General features: G+C 41.3%; 1 protein-coding gene and 1 long non-coding RNA gene across 15 annotated transcripts in view; one reads left to right on the plus strand and one right to left on the minus strand.

Moving 5' to 3' along the window:
• The window catches only part of LOC122216298, a 29612-nt gene extending 16842 nt beyond the window's left edge, over window positions 1-12770 (minus strand). For 2 of the 5 annotated variants that reach the window (XR_006200819.1, XR_006200818.1), the window contains exons 1-5: window positions 12091-12491; window positions 11170-11385; window positions 10972-11031; window positions 10532-10742; window positions 9671-9759 (exon numbers count right to left, since the gene is read on the minus strand). This is a non-coding gene — a long non-coding RNA (uncharacterized LOC122216298). Of the gene's footprint in view, window positions 1-2092; window positions 2111-4428; window positions 4447-9670; window positions 9760-10531; window positions 10743-10971; window positions 11032-11169; window positions 11386-12090; window positions 12492-12674 lie in introns of those variants that run through there. The other 3 variants (XR_006200820.1, XR_006200816.1, XR_006200817.1) reach the window with 3 other exon arrangements.
• A 633-nt stretch (window positions 12771-13403) lies between these two features.
• RMND5A (required for meiotic nuclear division 5 homolog A) overlaps window positions 13404-18546 on the plus strand; it is a 78580-nt gene continuing 73437 nt past the window's right edge. For 2 of the 10 annotated variants that reach the window (XR_006200815.1, XM_042932948.1), the window contains exon 1: window positions 13404-13711. Coding sequence is in view for 9 of the 10 variants with exons in the window: in XM_042932948.1 (XP_042788882.1) it covers window positions 13570-13711 (142 nt within the window). In the remaining variant the exon portion in view is untranslated. Of the gene's footprint in view, window positions 13712-17918; window positions 18136-18546 lie in introns of those variants that run through there. The other 8 variants (XM_042932943.1, XM_042932942.1, XM_042932947.1 and 5 more) reach the window with 6 other exon arrangements.

Below are 18546 nucleotides of genomic sequence, written 5' to 3' on the forward strand. Positions count from 1 at the left end.
TACATTATGATATATAAATCTTTTATGTATTGCAGGAATCAATTTACTATTCTGTGAGCATTTTTGCAACTAAGCTCATGAGATATTGGTCTATAGTTTTGTTCTGGCTTACTATCTTTATCTGGTTTTGGTGTCAGGGTAATACTAGCTTCACAGAATGAATTGTGAAGTATTCATCATTTCATATTTTAAACTGGAAGGGATTGTATAGAATTGGCATTAATTACTCTTTAAAGATTTGGCAGAATTCTCCAGTGAAACCATGTGAGTCTAGAGATTTCTTTTTTGAGAGTTTCAAAATTATGAATTCAATTTCCTTAATAGCCTTAGGACTACTCAAATAATATATTTCATATAGAGTGAGTTGCAGTAGTTGAGTGTTTTTTTGAGGAACTATTTATATGTATACAGTTGTAGTAGTATTTCCTTGTTATCTTTTTAATGTCTACAGGGTCTGTAGTGATATTCCCTGTTTCATTCCTGGTATTTATAATTAGCGTCATGCCTCTTTTATTCTTTGTCAATCTTGCTAGAGGTTTTCTTTTATAGATTTTCTCTATTGTTTTCCTATTTTCGCTTTTATTGCTGCCGGCTTTTATATCTATTATTTCCTTCCTCTGCTTGCTTTGAGTTTGTTTTGCACTTCTTTTCCTAGTTCTTTGAGGTGAGACTTTTTCTTTGACCCATGCATTATTTAGAAGTGTGCTTAGTTCCAAGTGTTTGGAAATTTTCCTGTTATCTTTCTGTTACTTATTTCTAGTTTGATTCCATTGTGGTTGGACAACATAGTCGGTAGGATTTCATCTTTTTGTTTTTAATTTCATTTCTTTTGAGTGAGAATTGTTTCATGGCCCAGGAAATGATCTATTATGGTATGTGTTCCATGAGCACTTGATAAGAATATGTATGTAGCTATTATCGGGTGAAGTATTCTATAAATGTTGACCAGATCCTACTAGTTGTTGGTGTTGAGTTCTGTTATATCCCTGCTGATTTTGTCTAGTTGTTCTACCAGCTGTTGAGAGAAGGGTGTTGAAGTCTCCAACTATTATTGTGAATTTACCTATTTTAGTTCTATCAGTTTTTGTTTCACATTTTATTTGCGGCTCTGTTGTCTGGTGCATGCATATTTTGAATTGCCATGTCTTCTTGGTGAACTGACCCTTTTATCACAATATGGCCATTTCTATCTCTGATAATTTTCTTTGTTCTTGAGTCTTCTATATGTGATATTAATATAGTCACTCATGTTTTCCTTTAACATTTGTATGATGTATCTTTTTAAATCCTTTTCATTTAACTTGCCTCTATCATTGTACTTGAAATGACCTTATTGTAGACATCATATAGTTAGGCCATGTTCTTAAATCATTCTTCCAATTTTATCCTTTAATTGGTATACTAGACTATTAATATTTAATGTAATTATTGATATGATACAACTTAATTGTGCCATTTTATTTGTTTTCTGTGTGTACTGTTTTCCATTTCTGTAGTTTCTTTTTTCCTGCCATCATGTTAGTTACTTGAACATTTTTGAAAATTCTAATTTATCTATAGTGTTTTTCCCCAATTTTATTGAGATATAATTGACATGTAACATTGTGTAAGTTTAAGGTGTACAATGTGTTGATTTGATACACTGATATATTGCAAAATTGATTGCCACTTCTATAGTGTTTTTTAAATTTACCTATTTTTTTCCTTGTTGGTAAAATATGCATAACATAAAAATTACCATTTTTAAACATTTCTAAGTGTGTAATTCAGGAGCATTAAGTACATTCACAATGTTGTGCAACGATCACCACTACCCATTTATAGAATCTTTCATCTCATACAGAAACTCTGTACCACTTAAACAGTAATTCCCCACTTCCCCTTTGTCTATAGTATTTTTTATTTTATTTTTTTTAGTATTTAAAAAAATATTTATTTATTTATTTATTTATTTATTTATTTATTTATTTATTTAGAGAGACAGAGATACAGAGAGAGCAGGGGAGGGCCAGAGAGAGAGGGAGACAGAGAATTCCAACCAGGCTCCATGCTGTCAGTGCAGATCTTGATGCAGGGCTCTAAATCACAAACTGTGAGATCATGACCTGAGCTGAAACCAAGAACCAAATGTTTAATCAACCGGGCCACCCAAGTGCCCCTAAATGTATGTAGAGTAAATACTTAAGACAATTATAAACAGGGAGGGCAGAGACATAAAGGGAGTTAAGGCTTCTATACTTAAGCTGGTAAAATGATGACACCAGTAGACTGTGATATGTATATATACTGTAATACCTAGAGCAATCACTAAAAAAACTATACAACAGGTAAAAAATACCCTCCCTGCTTAAAATTGTGTTAAACATTTACTTTACATACATTTAAATATATATAGTTTGCTGTTTACTCATTTTTTGATAGAGACAGAGAGTGAGTGGGGGAGGGACAGAGAGAGAGGGAGACAGAATCTGAAGCAAGCTCCAGGCTCTGAACTAACAGCACAGAGCCTGACGCGGGGCTTGAAGCCACCAACCATGAGATCATGACCTGAGGTGAAGTCGGACGCTTAACTGACTGAGCCACCCAAGCGCCCCTACTTTACATACATTTAGAACCACATAAAATAGTGTTATAATTTTTGCAACTGTCAACTTAGAAATTTATAAAACTCAAGCAGAGTCTATTGTATACAGCAATATTTTTGCTTATTGTGTTCTTTCTTCCTGATGTTCTAAGTTTCCTTCTTTTACCATTGTCTTTCTGTTTAGAAAATATTCTTTTTGGGGTGCCTGGGTGGCTCAGTTGGTTAAGCCTCTGACTTCTGCTCAGGTCATGATTTCATGGTTATTGGGCTCACTGCTGTCAGTGCAGAGCGTGCTTGGGATCCTCTGTCCCTCTCTGTCTCTGCCCCTCCCCAGCTTGTGCTCTGTCTCTCAAAATAAATAAACTTTAAAAATAAAAATAAACTAAAAATTAATAAAACTGATTTCCCTTTCATTATTGAAGAATATTTCACTGGGTATAGGATTCTGGGTTGACAGTCCTTTTAATATTTGAAAAATATTGTGCCACTTCCTTCTGGTCTCCACAGAACCTCAGGTAAGAAATCTGCTGTGTTTCATATTGGTGTTCCTCTATAAGTAAAGTTATTTCTCGCTGGCTGCTTTCAAAATATTTTGTCTGTGTTTAGTTTTCAGAAGTTTAATTGTATGTTTTGGAGTGGATTTCTTTGGGTTTGTCTTTTTTTGTGAAATAACTTCTTAAATTTGTAGGTTTATGTACTTTGCCAAGTTAGGAAAGTTTTCAACTATTATTTCTTTGAATATTTTTTTAGTTCTTCTCTTTCTCCTCTGGTGATAATGATATGATTGCTACTTTTTTTTTTTAATTATATGTCTCAAAGTCCCTAAGATTCCATTAATTTTATTCCAGACTATTTTCTCCAATAGTTAAGCTTGAGTAAGTTCCATTGGTCTGTTCCTCAAGTTCACTGATTCTAAACTCTGTTATCCTCACTTTATTATTGAGCTCTTATGGTTTTGGTTTGTTTTAATTTTACTCATGTATCTTTCAGTTCTATAATTTCGAATTAGTTGTTGCTGGTTTGTTTTGTTTTGTTTTTTGTTTTTAAGTAGGCTTCATGCCATGTAGCCCAACGTAGGCCTTGAATTCACAACCCTGAGATCAAGACCTGAGCTGAGATCAAGAGTCAAGGGATGCCTGGGTGACTCAGTCAGTTAAGTGCCCAACTCCAGCTCAGGTCATGATCTCACAGTTTTTGAGTTTGAAACTGGGTCTGGCTCAGTGCTGACAGCTCAGCGCCTGGAGCCTGCTTTGGATTCTGTGTCTCCCCCTCTCTCTACCCCTCCCCCATTTGTGCTCTATTTCTCTCAAAAATAAATAAACAAAAGAATCAGATACTCAACTGACTGAGCCACCCAGGCGTCCCTCATTTAGTTTTTTTTATACTTTCTATTTCTTTGCTGTAATATTTATTTTCAATTTGTTTCAAGAGTATTTGTAAATGATTGATGAAGCATTTTTATGATAGCTGCTTTAACATAATTATCAGACAATTCCAACATTTGATTTATCTCATTATTAGCATCTATTGATTGTCTTTTCTCATTCATTCACGTTGTGATTTTCTTCATTCTTGGATGAGTGATTTTTTTTCTTTTTTTTTAATCTTGGACATTTTGGATACAGTAAAACCTTGGTTTGCAAGCATAATTCGTTCTAGAAACATGCTTGTAATCCAAAGCACTTGTAGATCAAAGATTAATTTCCCCATAAGAAATGGAAACTCAGATGATTCATTCTACAACCCAAAAATATTCATATAAAAATTATATGATTTAATATAATATAAAATAATAGCAAAAATATAAAATATAAAGAAAAATAAACAAATTAATCTGCACTTACCTTTGAAAACCTTTGTGGCTGGTATGAGGGAGACAAGAGAGAGGAGCGTTATTGTGTAGAACAACTTTCACTATCACTAAAGGAATTACTGCTATCTATTGGCTGAATAGAATTTTTTCTTTTTGTGTAAATTTAACAACGAATGTATCCAATGAGGATTTTTGCCTCCTCTTGAGGATTTCGCAGAAATGTGACATTTCATTAGCAATCACCCACAATCCCGCAGTGAGAGAGAGAGCGAGAGAGAGGAAACCTGCTCAGTTGTGATCATGTGATGTTTGGCATCACGTACTACTCGTATTGCAAGACATTGCTCGTTTATCAAGTTAAAATTTATTAGAAATATTTGTTTGTCTTGCGTAACACTTGCAGAACATGTTACTTTCAATCCAAGGTTTTACTGTATTACATTATAAAGCTCTAGATCCTTTTTAATCAATTATTTATGAATTTATTTTTAAAGCAGGAAGTCCCCTGTTGAGATTTAGCACATGGGCTGCTGGGTGTGTATGTTTAGCTTCTCTCTGAGCCCTGCCAACACCACTTTGGCAAAAGTGGAGCACTGACTCACACTGCCTTGTTGCAAATGGGTGGGGTAGGAGTTCAGCTCTCCCCTTACTCCATTGACAACTTCCCAGTGAAAGTGGGGCACCAACCCCCACTGTCTCGTTGCATCTGAGTGGGGGCATAAACTCAGCTCCCCTATCAATCTGCTGATACCACCTGCTGGGGAAAATGGAGCACCACCTGCATTTGCCAGGCAGGAGGTGGAAGGTCAGCTCCCCACTCCAGCTATGCCAAAACCATCCTGCAGGGGAACTGGAATGCTGCCTCTCATGTCCATGTATTATGAAAGGTCGAATGGAAAATTAACTCCTTGTTTGCTCAGCTCTGCTGAAAACCATGTAGCTTTTCTGTCTTTGGCTTAAGTAGGACAAAATTGCCAATAAGGCTTTCCTTTGTTAAGCCACTCTTTTTTCCATCCTTTGGCTAGGGAGAACAGGCTGAGCTTTTATTGCCTGTGCTCATTCGTAGTGTTGGGTTGGAGGATGTTATAGTGCTCTGAGATATGAGAGGAAATAAGGAAACTGGGAAACTTACCATTGTGTCATTCCTCAAGTCTCCAGATTCCTATGCAGCCCAACTTCTCCTTACCTTCTTACCTTCCTAAATATTACTGTGCTTAGTTTTTGTGCCATGTCTAGGGCTTTTTAGGGAAACCCAGAGGAATGGGATTACTTCATGTCAGTTGAATTGGAAGTCTCCTTAAAAGGACATTTTTATTTTTATTTTTATTTAATATTTCTTTATTTCTGAGAGAGAGAGAGAGAGAGAGAGAGAGAGAGACAGAGCATGAGTCGGGGAGGGGGAGAGAGAGAGAGAGAGAGAGAGACAGAATCCGAAGCAGGCTCCGAGCTGTCAGCACAGAGCCCGATGTGGGGCTTGAACTTGTGAACTGCAAGATCATGACCTGAGCTGAAGTTGGACGCTTAACCAACTGAGCCACCCAGGTGCCCCAAAGGCCATTTTTAAATATTTGCTTAGTTTACTACCTAGAATCTCCCCAGGTTGTCAAAAGTCATGAATCTTGTATTGTAGCAATTTACAGCCTAGACTCTGCACTGAACAGATGCACAGGAAGATACCTAAATAGATGAATCAAATGCATACATAAAACGAAGAAATAACAATACCTTAAGTTTTTATGGGGCTTAATAGTTTACAGAATGCTTTGTATACATATATATGTATATACATGTATACAAATGTATATACATATATATGTATACACACACTCATATATTTACTGGTTAAGTGTATATTTACTATATATTCATATCACTTCATAAGTATAAATATTACTCTCAACAATATTACAAGGTAGGTAGAGCAGATATTGGTATCAAAAAAAATAAAGGCTGTTTGGTTAAGGTTCTTGCCTAAGGTTGGTAAGTAGAAGTGTTACAATTTTTGTGACTCTTAGTCCTGAGCTCCTGATACCAAACCACACTACCTAGGGTAAATGACCCTTTGTTGTAGTAGAAATCCTGTGCTTAACAAATAATCACAAAGCATAACTTTGCTTTTTGGGGGCATAGTGGCTTGTGGGCTATGGAGTCAGATTCGAATTCAAATTCCAGTTCCACCATGTCTTATTTGTGTAATCTTGGAGAAATTACTTAACCCCTCTATACCTCAATTTCTTCATCTGTAAAATGGGGATAACTGTAATAATATTTACTTCAAAAGGTTGCTTTGGATAATCACATATTTAAAGCAAAGTGCCTGGCATATGGTAAGCACTCAATAAATGGTAGCTATTATTATAATTAGGGCTAAATAAAGCAAAAAATAAAAAACCCCACTGCATTTCCATAATGAGGAAATAATGATTCAGACTCAAAGCTTTCAAAAGCAGAGAGGGTGCATCTGTTCATTCCTGTTTGGTTGTGTCACACACCTCACATGTTGCTTAATAAACATCGGCATCTCTGTAATTTTAAAACTGGAAGGACCTAAAAGGTCATCTATTTCAAGCTTCTCATTTTATAGATAAGGAAACTTAGGTTGGGAGGGGTTGAATGAATTACTTCAGAGTTACAGTGTTAGCACCCTTCCTGCTACACCTGGTAAAGCACACAAAAGAGTGAGCAGGAAATAAAGCACAGAAAGACACCCCAGATTCCAGAAAGAAAAAAATTTGGGCCAATAACATCTGGGGAGGTGGGGACAGGTACAAAAGGTATAAATACCTCCCTAAAGGTTGGTCCCCATGAATGAGGGCAATGCCTGCACACCATCCTCACAGAGATCTATAAGGGGGGTAGCTTAATTGGTGGACAACAAATTACAAGTGTCCTGGCTCCCGGAAGCAATGAAGGCTACACTGGAGAAGTTTTGCTGGTGAGAGAGGCAGTCTGTTACAAACATTAGTGGGGTTGAAAGAAGGGGGTGGTGGATACACAAGACAAGTCATTGTCAACACTGCCCATCCAATTCCTAACAGTAGGTCATAATGGCAGGCGAGTATCATCTAACCAGCCAGCAGACAGGCATTTAAGTGGCAATGTGCCCCAAACCACACAGGAGACGTAAAAGAAGTGGAAAACATTCACAAGGATATTTTTTGCTTGTCGTGGTACTTTTACCTACTTATTAAAGTGGTCTTAGTAACAATTTCCAGCAATGTGTGGAAATTTTTTTTAGCTTGAAAATGATGAACATTGACTTTTTTTAAGTGATGAGAAGGAATATTTTTTGTAATTCAGTATTTCATTATCCATTTTGTCAGTTTACTCTTACTTTTGTATTAACCATGAGCTACAACAGTCAGTAAATTAGCAAGATCTTTTCTACAAGGTCTTTTTTTATGATTATGATTAGAAACAATCTTTCTTAAGTGTATTTTTCATGAAAGTACATTTTTAAAGCAGTTTTTAAAAATAGTCTCAAATCTGAAAGATGAAATTTTGATTTTTTCTCATATTAAGTTTATTTATTTATTTTGAGAGACAGAGCCTGAGCAGGGGAGGGGCAGAGAGAGGAGAGAGAGAATCCCTAGCAGGTTCCGCGCTGTCAGTGCAGAGCCCAATGTGTGGCTTGATCCCATGACTGTGAGATCATGCCTTGAGCCAAAATCAAGAGTCAGATGCTTAACTAACTGAGCCACCCATGTGCCCCTTGACTTTCTCTATCTTGCCTTTGTGTAATTTCAGGTTTGTAAGTATAAATGAGAATGAAAAAAATATATATGAGATATGTTGAATAAGGGTGAGTGCTAAGCTCTAGTTATGTACAACAGCTATTAAACATTTCAAAGGATGTCAAAAGCAGTTCTGGGGCACCTGGCTGGGTCAGTCAGAAGAGTGTATGACTCTTGATCTTGGGGTCATGAGTTCAAGCCCTATGTTGGGTGTAGAGATTACTCAAAAAAACAAAAGCAGTTCTAAGAACTTTTTTTTTCTTAGAGAAATGTTAAGTGTACAACAAAAGCAGTTTACAAAATATATATAAAAAGAGCTATCTTTTATGAGAATGCACATATGGGTATATGTACACACACAGGAAAAATTCTGGAAATTCACCCCAAATGTTAAAACATTTTTTTCTGGCTTCTGTGATTTCATGAGATCACAAAATATTTATGTATTTTTTTTCTTATTTCTTTACAATGAATATGTGTTTTGGTCAGAAGACAAAGGGTATACATTTTCCCTTTCTTTTCATTCATGTTTACTTAAATGTTACAGAGAATCCAATTTAAAGTGAAGGGAAAGACCAAAGTCCAGAATGATTGTAAATGAGAGGTTCTCCAGATTGAACAGAATAAGTGGGGCAGGAGTCTAGTTTGATACTAGAGTGGGGTTTTTGTTTGTGTTTGTATGTGAATTTTTTTTAATGTTTCTTTATTTTTGAGAGAGAGTGTGCACAAGTGGGGGAGGGACAGAAAGAGAGGAGGCAGAGAATCCAAAGCAGGCTCTGTGCTGTCAGTGCAAAGCCTGACATGGGGCTCAAACTCACGAACTGTGAGATCATGACCTGAGCTGAAGTCGGATGCTCAATGGACTAAGCCACCCAGGTGCCTTGTGTGTGAATTCTTTTTTGTTGTGTGGTAAAAATGCAACCATAGATAAATAATTTTCAGTTGTTCTGAAAACTGATTTTTTTCCCCTCTTGCTTCTAGAGATCCTACTCTGAGAAATCAAGGTATAGGCTTAAAGCAATTATGCACTGGGTAGGAAGGGCCAATACAAACTAAAGAGGGAACATAAAGATCTCTGCCCTTACAAGTACTATTTTTCTCTCCTTGGTTAAATTTGAAGCCTCTTCTCTTATTTATGCTCCTTCCTTTAACACCTAAAACACCTTTTGTATTCTGATTAAATAAAAAAGAAACATCAGCCTCGACCTAGGAGCTAACAATCTAATTGAGTAAACAAGGAACATATTGGAAAAGTTAACCAAGAAAAGAGCACTATGCACTTAGGAATTAAATGACTTAACACAGAGAAGTCCTATAGCAGTCCTATAGCAGGCTGGTAACTCCACTGTGGTCATGGTCTAGATCTGCACTGTTCAATATAACTTTCTACAGTGATGATAGTGTTCACTCTATACTGATTAGAACAGAAGCCCTTAGCCACATGTAGTTACTGAGTACTTGAAATGCTGCCTGTACAACCGAGGAACTGAATTTTTAATTTCATTTAATTTAAAAAGTTACATAGAGTTGGTGACTTACCATATTGAAGAGTGCAAGCCAAGATCTAGAAGGTACCAATAAAGGAGGACTTGTCTTGTTACTTGAAGAAAGGGGGAAGATTTCAATGGCTGAGGACAAAGAAAGGCATTCCGGGAGAAGAAAAAAACATGAACTGTGCTTACTTCACATTGAAAATGTGAAAACGTCCAGTGTTTGGGTGGGGGGATTGTGATGGGTTACTACACCGGGCAGACCAGTGTAGATGCAGCTTAGAGTTAGGACTTGGAGCTGCAGGAAATGGGGAGCAATTGGTTATTTCTTTTTAAATTGAGGTATAATTGATATGTAACATTATATTAGTTTCAGGTGTACAACATGATTTGGTATTTGTATGATTATATCTGATCAGTGTATAATAATAGTTCTTACTGTGGGTCAGGCATTATGTTGAGTGCGATAGATGAATTATATCTCACTTAATTATTATAACAACCTTTTTAGGGGAATGAAGATTTATTTGATGTCACCGTAGGGGTAAAAGAAGCAATTATAATCTTGGAAATATCTCTGAGGTACTGATGATGAGAATGTGGAAGTTAAAAAGCCTCATTAGGACATTAGGAAGTTAGATTCAATAGAACGTGACATCTGACTACATGTAGAGGGTGAATTGAAAAAGGGAGGAGACAATCTGTATCCCTAGAGATACTGATGAGGACAAAATCCTGGGGAACACCAAGGATTCTGGGGTGAATGAAGGCAGTTGACTTAGCAAAGCGATCTTGGCAAGATAGGTGGCAATGGAAACACACTAGTGGAGTTGAGGAATCTGATAAAGAAAAGATTTTTGAGAGTCCTATAGGTGAATTAAAGATGAGGATGGAAAAGTGGCAGTCGTACCTGGGAGGCAAGGTAATGCAGACAAAAACTGAGTAAAAGGGAGACAAGTTGATTTTGAAGGGAAGTATCAATATTTTTTGACATGCTGACTAGAGGTAATGAGTCCTCTGGACGATGATGTCTTGCTGGTTGGAGGGAATGTGAAGTTAGAGTTTATGAAGCAGATCAAGGATGGAGAAAACGGCAATTGTAATATGTTGTCCCAGGACAGCTGGTAAAGAGAAACAAGAAGGTTGAGAATAGAACCTGGGGCAAATGCCCACCCACCCAGAGTGCTAAATGAGAAAGAAGAGCCAGCAAGGAAGAAAGGGTGACTGAACCATACTAGGGCAATGTCAAGGGAGAATTTTACAAGTGGAAGTGAGTCATAATTTTCTTGCATTGCAGTGAGGTCAAGGGGAAAAAAAAAAAAACACTGTGAAAAAGGTGACTGAGCTTACCAAGGAGATCCTTGGAGAAAAGGGAGGAACAAGTGTGAAGGATTTGTCTGGGCATTTTGGCTGTGAAAGGAATGAGAGAAAAAGGGAAACAGCTTGGAAAGGGATAAATAAAGATTATCTCCACCCTCACCGCCCCCCCCCCACCCCAACTCCCCAGATAGGCGAGTTCCATTCAGTCTGAAAGCAGAAAGGAGGAACCTAGTGCAAAGCAGGGGAAGAAGATCTGGACGGAGGTGAGATGAAGCCAGCAGGCCAAGGGTTGGCAACTTAGAAGGGAAAAGAGGCTCCTGTTCCTCCAGGTACTTGACAACAGTTCACAAAATTGATGGTGCAGACAAATACTTTGAGAAGAGTGGCAGAGGATGCTGGAGCTGAGTTTTTTTATCTTCTCAGTGATACTGCAATCAGGGCCATCTGTCAAGAAAGAGAAAGTTAAATGGGTTAGGTGGGGAGGAGAAAGGAGATATGTAATAGCAGTCTGGGGCTGCCCTTGAGAATCACCAAGAAATGAATGGAAGGATTGGGGACTACGCCAACCTGATTGCATTTTAGGTTGCCATCCCAGATTTGCATCTGGGAACTGACAATAGTAACAACCACCACCACCATTTATCATGTGGCTATTGCGTGCTTACTACAAGTGTTTTGATATATTATCTCAATTTCCTAAGAATCCAATTAAGTATTAATTCCAATTATTTGCAAGTTATAAAAAAAGGAAACTGAAACACAAAAATATTTCACCTTAATTTAAAAAAAAAAAAAAAATCCCTACTACGTTGCCAGGCACTGTTCCTGGGCCGGGAAAAAGACAGGCAAGCCTTGCCTTTATAGAGATTTACTGGAGAGGTGCAGGAGAAAAGTAAACGGATAAATGAACCAGATCATTTAAACTTTTAATAAATGGGGTGAAAACACGAAAACTGGGGATACACTTGATAGCATAATAAATATGATTAAGATGATACAGCCACGGAGGAGTGTGGGAAAGTAGAGGCCTTATTAGTGGTCAGGGAGAGGGCCCTCCTCAGGGGACAAGTGAGCTGAGAACTTCAGGATGAGAAAGGTGTACGGTCAAAGGAAAGGGTAAATGCAGAGGCTCTGAAGCAATTTACTAACATGGCTTTTGGAGGAAAGGTAACGTTTGCGCCACTGAAGCTTAGTGAACAAGGGGATACAGGCCAAGGTTGGAGGCACCACGGCAAGTCCGGGGAAGAATTTACGCAGAGGAGGTAACTCAATTCGTATCGATGGAATAAGGCGCCCGACAGCGGGAGCCAGGCTGTGGAGCCACTCTCCCACGAGAGTTTCCACCGCGGGAAGCTGCCTGTCCGCGCGGTGGGGAGGTTACCGGTCCGGAGAGGTCTCAGGCCTTGGGGCCGTGGGGTTGAGGCCCGCGGGGGGTGGGGAGTGTGACCTCCCCGCGGCGCCCGCGTCCGGGCTTCACCGTTGGTCGCGCCGGGCCCTTCCCGGCGCCAGCCCGCGAGGCTAGCAAGCAGCTCTCCTCCCCCGCCCTCCAGCATCACCTCCGCCTGGAATTGTCGTCAGTGACTCCCTCCCGCAGCACCACCCGCCCCGCCCGGGTCGGTTTTTCGTCCGGGGCGGCGAGTCCAGCCTTCAAAACTTCGGAATGACAGTGCTCCCAGGAGTAATGGGGAGATGACATAAATTATGACCTGAGCGAACTCCTACAGGAAACAGACCTTTTCATCTCTGTCTTATTTTCCCTCATGGCTTTCCAGAAACAACTTGGTTCCAGTATGCACTCCAAAGTCACCCCCTCCAACAGCGAGACTATTGGTTTGGCCCCTAGACTCGGATTGGCTGAAGGTTTACGCCTCGGTCAGGGATTGGAGGACGTTTGTTCCTTAGGTATACTCCGCGCCCATTGGTTCTTTTTCCCCGTTTCTGGGCGGAGTGGTTAGGGACGGTTTCCACCCTCTTGTTTACGGAGAGCGTAGTTGTAGCGCTCTGCAAGCTCCGGGGCTGTCTCCAAAGTTCCTTATTTAGCTCCTTGGACCAATTGGGTTCTTGCTCCACCCTCGCCCTCTCCCTTGCACGCTTACCCGCGTGGTACTGCCCACACCTTTAGAGCGGCGGCGCGAGCGGACGCCTGTCGCGTTCCTCCGCCCGCGCTCTCCAGGCTGCCCCCCCTCTAGTGTGCGCTTGGTACAGCCCGCGCCGCCTCTCTCCCTTGCTGGGGTGGCTGCCCCCCCCCCCTCGGGTCGGCGGCGCTTGGTGCCGCCCGGGAGAACCAGGTCATCGGTCGGTTTCCGTGAAAACAAAAACAATCGGCGGCGCCGCTGCGGGCAGCCGAACGCGGCGAGTGAGGACCAGGGTCGCGGGGCCGGGTGGGGAGAGCAAGCGGGAGCGGCGGCGACGCTCCCGGGGGCCGTGGGGGGGGCATGGGGCAGGCGGGCACTGGCTGCGCGGGGCTCCCCCGGCGCCGCGGCTAGCGCGCCCGCTGCCTTGGCCGCTTCAGCCGCCCGCGCCGCCCGCCTGGGGGACGAGGAGCAGGACGCGGCCTCGGCTGGGCCCGGGCCGAACGGCTGCGGATACCCGGGCGCCGGGGAGCCTGGCGCCGCCGCCGCCTCCGGGATGGATCAGTGCGTGACGGTGGAGCGCGAGCTGGAGAAGGTGCTGCACAAGTTCTCGGGCTATGGGCAGCTGTGCGAGCGCGGCCTGGAGGAGCTCATCGACTACACCGGCGGCCTCAAGCACGAGATCCTGCAGAGCCACGGTAGGGCGGCCCGGGTGGGCGCGCGGGGCAGGGCCCGGCCCCTCGGGCCCCGGCGGGCCAGCAGGGGTGCCCTTTGGAGGGCCGGGTCCCCGCCTCCCCCCGAAGCGCGGAGACCCCCTCCTCCTCAGCCCTCTTGTGACTTTTCCTCCTGTTTCCCTCGAACCTGCCCCGACCTCGTTGTCAATTGAGAGTGAGCGCGATCCACCCGGAAACCCATCCCCGAACCGCGAGTTCCAGCCGGGTTAAACGCGTGGGTGGCCAGTCCGTGGCACCTGCAAACTGCCGCCCTCCCGAGGTGGGCGCCCCTCACCCCGCCCGGCGCTCTCGGGTTGTCCCCGCGGGCTGAAGGTGCGCTAATTGCGTTGGACCCAAGGGTCTGGGTGATAAGAGGGTCAGTGCAGGAAGCCCCTTCTTCCTCTTCTCGTGCCCCAGATCCTTGACCCAGGGACTTACTTTCCAAGTCTTTTTTTTTTTTTTTTTTGTCTTTCTTTTCTTTCTTTCTTTTAAAATTAGAAAGTCGAGTGTTATTCTTAGCTGCGGGTTAACAGAACAGCCGCTGCTGCAACTTCATGATTTGACTGCTGTGTGGAAGGAAGCAGCTCTTCAATTCCGCAGCAGCACAGACCTGATTCCTAGGAAGCTAGCTGAATCGAGCTGTTCAGCTCTCCTAGTGTAGCATGAGGAAGAACAGGCAACTTTCCTGAAGAAAACTGTGGCACGCGTTGTTAGTTACTTGCCTTACCTGGTCAGATTTTTACTTGTTTCCCTTTAGAAAACAGATTTTCTATAGAAGGTGTTTTACCTAGATTATTTTGTTATTGCTCTAGGACCTGGGGGCAGATACTTCGCCGAAGTTAGCTTGTGGAAGCTGATTGGGAAGGGTTTTTGGTTTTGTTTTTTTCAATAACATTGAAGGTCTGGTACCTTTAATTGCAGTATTCATAGAGGTGATTTCTTCTGATCAAAAAAGGATTTTATTTAATGGACTTATTCAAGAGTTTGGGGCAGTGTTCTCAGCTAGGTTGGACAGAAATTTATGGAAAGGAAAGTTTGGTATTTGGGGTGAAATGCAGGACTTTGGCAGGTGACGTGAAGGCAGGGGCACCACCTGAGCTTCTCCTTCCTTCTGTGCCCTCCTTTCATGACTCCTTTCAGTTGAAAGCAAGTGCTAGCCCATGTAAGGGAGTCCATAACATCCCATTCTGGACATGGCAGTCACTTTGGAACTCTGGGGAAGGAGCAAGCCTGCAACCATAGTGGGAATAGGAGTTAAAATATTAATACGGAAACATAAGCAGACCTAGATGGCTGCCTGTAAAGGGGGAAGTGGAGGTGGGAGTTGAGTGCGAATCCTGGGAAGGCTCTGGTGAATTTGGTTGTGGGACAAAGCGGAAGGGCCAAGGAGGATGGAGGCAAGGGCTTAATGTTTACTGGTGGCCAAAGATGCATAGTTAGAATCTGAGGGGAAAGTGAGGTCCAATATAGATCCCTGGTATCATTGCTACAGAGGAGAGTGAAGGAAGTCATGTAGGCTGGAGGGAGGAAAGACTCCAGGGTCTAACCACACCTTGAACTCTTGGAGAGTGGAGGGCCATGGAGGAGCCAGCAGAAACAGAAAAGGGTAGGAGCTTAGAAAAAGAGAAGTTGGTCAGCTGGTATTGGGCTGTTGGGAGTCAGTGACCCTCTGTGCTTGGAGCTTCATAGAGTTAAAATAAACTAGATTAGTGGGAGTTAAGAAAACTGTGTAAACTGAAGTGTAGGGAAGCCTAAAGCTGTTTAAGTAAAGCGGTGGGAAAGGTGTGTGTGTGTGTGTGTGTGTGTGTGTGTGTGTGCGCGCGCGCGTGCACGTGCCCTTGTGTGTCCACCTGCTTGTCCATCCGTTCCAGGGAATCTATGTCTTGTTAAAGGCTGAAAGGAAGAGAATGAGTCAAGGGTCTAGACTTGGAGAGGTGGAAGGAGCATTTCCTTTTTAGGGACCAGGTCAGGATTGAGGGGATGGATAGGCAGAATTTGAGAGAGAAGATGAAAAGTGAAATACCTTCCTGTAAGGGGGGGGGGGGGGATATTAATTGAAGGGGATGTGGTTGCAAGCCTCATTTTAGGGAATTTGGGACCCATCCTGGACGGATAAGATAATTGCCAGAAATTGCTGGAGCAGGAGTTTGTTTTAGACAAATTGTTTTTGCTTGGTATCAGGTAACTTTGCAAGGAATATATGTGGTCTGAGGGTATTAGCCACAGATTGTGCCATGCTAGTCAAACAGTCTGACTTGGTGAATTGCCTGTGTTCCACTTTCAACCTGTTTTTTACTGTGTCTACCAAATTGCAGTTTGATATTGCAATTCTTTAATTTTCTTGAATTCTTTATTAATAGGATCAAGTGACTAAAGGCAGTTATGAAACATAAAAGAAAAAATAAATACTGCAAGTGCCACGTCTAGTTTCCAAAACAGAATGGTTTTTCTTATGTGTTCTTAGGTGTGAAGGCAAACATCATGCTTTGGTATCTGGGTTATGGTAATTTTCAAAGCAGATAATTTCTAATGTTCTTTGCTCAGGATGTGGGTATTACATTTGTATCTTAAATATACCCTTTCTAAAGTTAGGTCTACTGAAATCTGAATTTAGAACTGCGTTTTCAAGTGAATGTGCTTGTCTAGGCAATTGATATTGTGGGCTCCTGTGACATGAGAGAGGGTCTCCAATTGGGACCATCTGTCAGGGCTTTGGATCTCACTCTCTGGGGTTATTGTGATAATATTCTTGTAAGAATGTAATGTGCATAAAGTAGAATCTTGGGAACCATATGGATTCCCCAACATGGCATCATACTGATGGCGAGTAACTGTCTGATTTGGAAGTATCTTTTTGGCTACAGTCAGGGGATCAGTATAGTTTTTGAGGATGATTTACATTTTCTTGTGTTTAGATGTCTTTTTTCTAAAGTGCGCAAACCATACTAAATGAGGACAGTTAGGGTAGTTTGTGGTGGGAACTGATCATGCATAAATGAAGTTTAGTTAGGAAGCCCATTGACAACCCTTGTCCACCCTCATCACTCTTATTCCAGATTGTGAGACTGCCCAGAGGGGGCTCGCCTGGCAGATGGCCTGGAAGTAGTCCTGCAGTGAGCCCTAAAATCTCTTTTCATCTGCTCTAAATTGCCTCTATATAGCCTAGAATTCTTTCATATAAACTTTCTTTAATTAACTATTTCTTTTAAAATGCACTTTTCTTAATTCAGATACCTTTGGGAGAATAAGGTGAGGTGGATGGTCACTCACACCTGGAGGATTAATTTGTGCTCTGCCATTTAATCCACTCCTCACCAAGTCCGGCCTGGGAGAAGGAAAAAAAAAATTTTTTTAATTAATTTTTTAATGGGAGTGTGAGGCCTGAGACCGAGGAGTAATTTCAGAGTATAAGGCTCTGACAGATAAGTGCAGGCTTCGACTGGGTCGTGGCCAGTGTTTTGGTGGTTGAGGGGCAACATAGCAGTAACAGAAGTGCGAAGAGGCAGTAAAGAATCACAGAGAATACTAAACAGAAGTTCTGCCGGAGCCTGATTCATTCCTCTTCCTGGAGACTGATCGACTGTAAAGGCTTTCTTCAGGCCCTAGAACTGCCTTGGAAACCTTAGGGTGGTAGATTGCAGGATGGGAGAGTGAGCCAGAGCCTGCAGAGTGAGGTGTCTGAGGTAAAAGGGATTAGACATGACTGTTGACAGCACATGAAAGGTCTGTGGAAAGGAATACCATTTTTTAGCGTCATTAGCCAGAAGTTCAAGGATTGTACCAAGCTCTGAGTCTTACCCTTACTTTATTTAAACTTCAGGTTTGCTTAATTTCCGTAACTCTTAAGAAAGAGGAGAGCAGTGGTGTCATTTAGTTGTACCAGCTTTTCAGTGAGTTCCCCCATATGCATGAAGTTTGAGCTAATTTAGGATTCAGTATGGTTGATTCTGTTTGGTGGTCATTCCTGGTGAGCCCTTGATCTTTGGGTAATGCACAAGTGGTTCTCAAACTTTACTCACACATATGCACTCTTTTTTTTTCCCAGATAGATTCATGGTTTCACTTAAATAGATTTAGCCTCATTGTAGGCACTAGTATTTGTGAAGTCATTGATTTGGTGTACTAGGTACAATAAACTATTAAAAGCAAATTCATAACTATTAAAATATTGTTTCACATACAATTAAAGTCACCATTTGCATCAATGGTATGGAAACCATACTTTGGACAACCCTTAATTAACAGTATGGATAAATTTTGGTGATTTGACTTGTGATTATTTGTATGCTTTTTAGCAATTTTTTTCTTTTGGCAAATACATTTTGTTTCCCACTAGCACTTCTGTTCTGGAAGGGAGAGCAAAAAAGAACTGTATATCATGTTTTGCTGGTATTCTGATTTCACATTTGGTGAGTAGAGAATGGACTGAAACAATAGGGTAGCATTTATGATGTATCTGAAGTATATTTTGGAAAATTACTATCTTTGTAAGAGTCAAAAGTGTGCAGTATTTTAAAAAATTATTTCTAGGCTATTACAGAGAGTTATAATGTAGTTTCTGAAAATGAGTCTCAGTGAATTTTCTAAGTTTTAATTTTATTTGAGTAGGTAGTATGTTCAAATGGTATAAATTCAAATAATAAAAAAGGATACTCACTAAGAAATCTCCTTCCTACTCTTTCTTATTTCTGGACCACCTAGTCTTCTACCTCATACAAAGATGCTAGCTTGCTTCCAGGAAAATTTTTAAGAAAATTCAGGGAAATGGTAATTTGTCACTATTCCTTTTTACTTTGAGGTACGGAACATGTAGTTCTACT

Source organism: Panthera leo, chromosome A3, assembly GCF_018350215.1.
Source record: "Panthera leo isolate Ple1 chromosome A3, P.leo_Ple1_pat1.1, whole genome shotgun sequence".
In the NCBI taxonomy this organism is placed as follows: Eukaryota; Metazoa; Chordata; class Mammalia; order Carnivora; family Felidae; genus Panthera; species Panthera leo.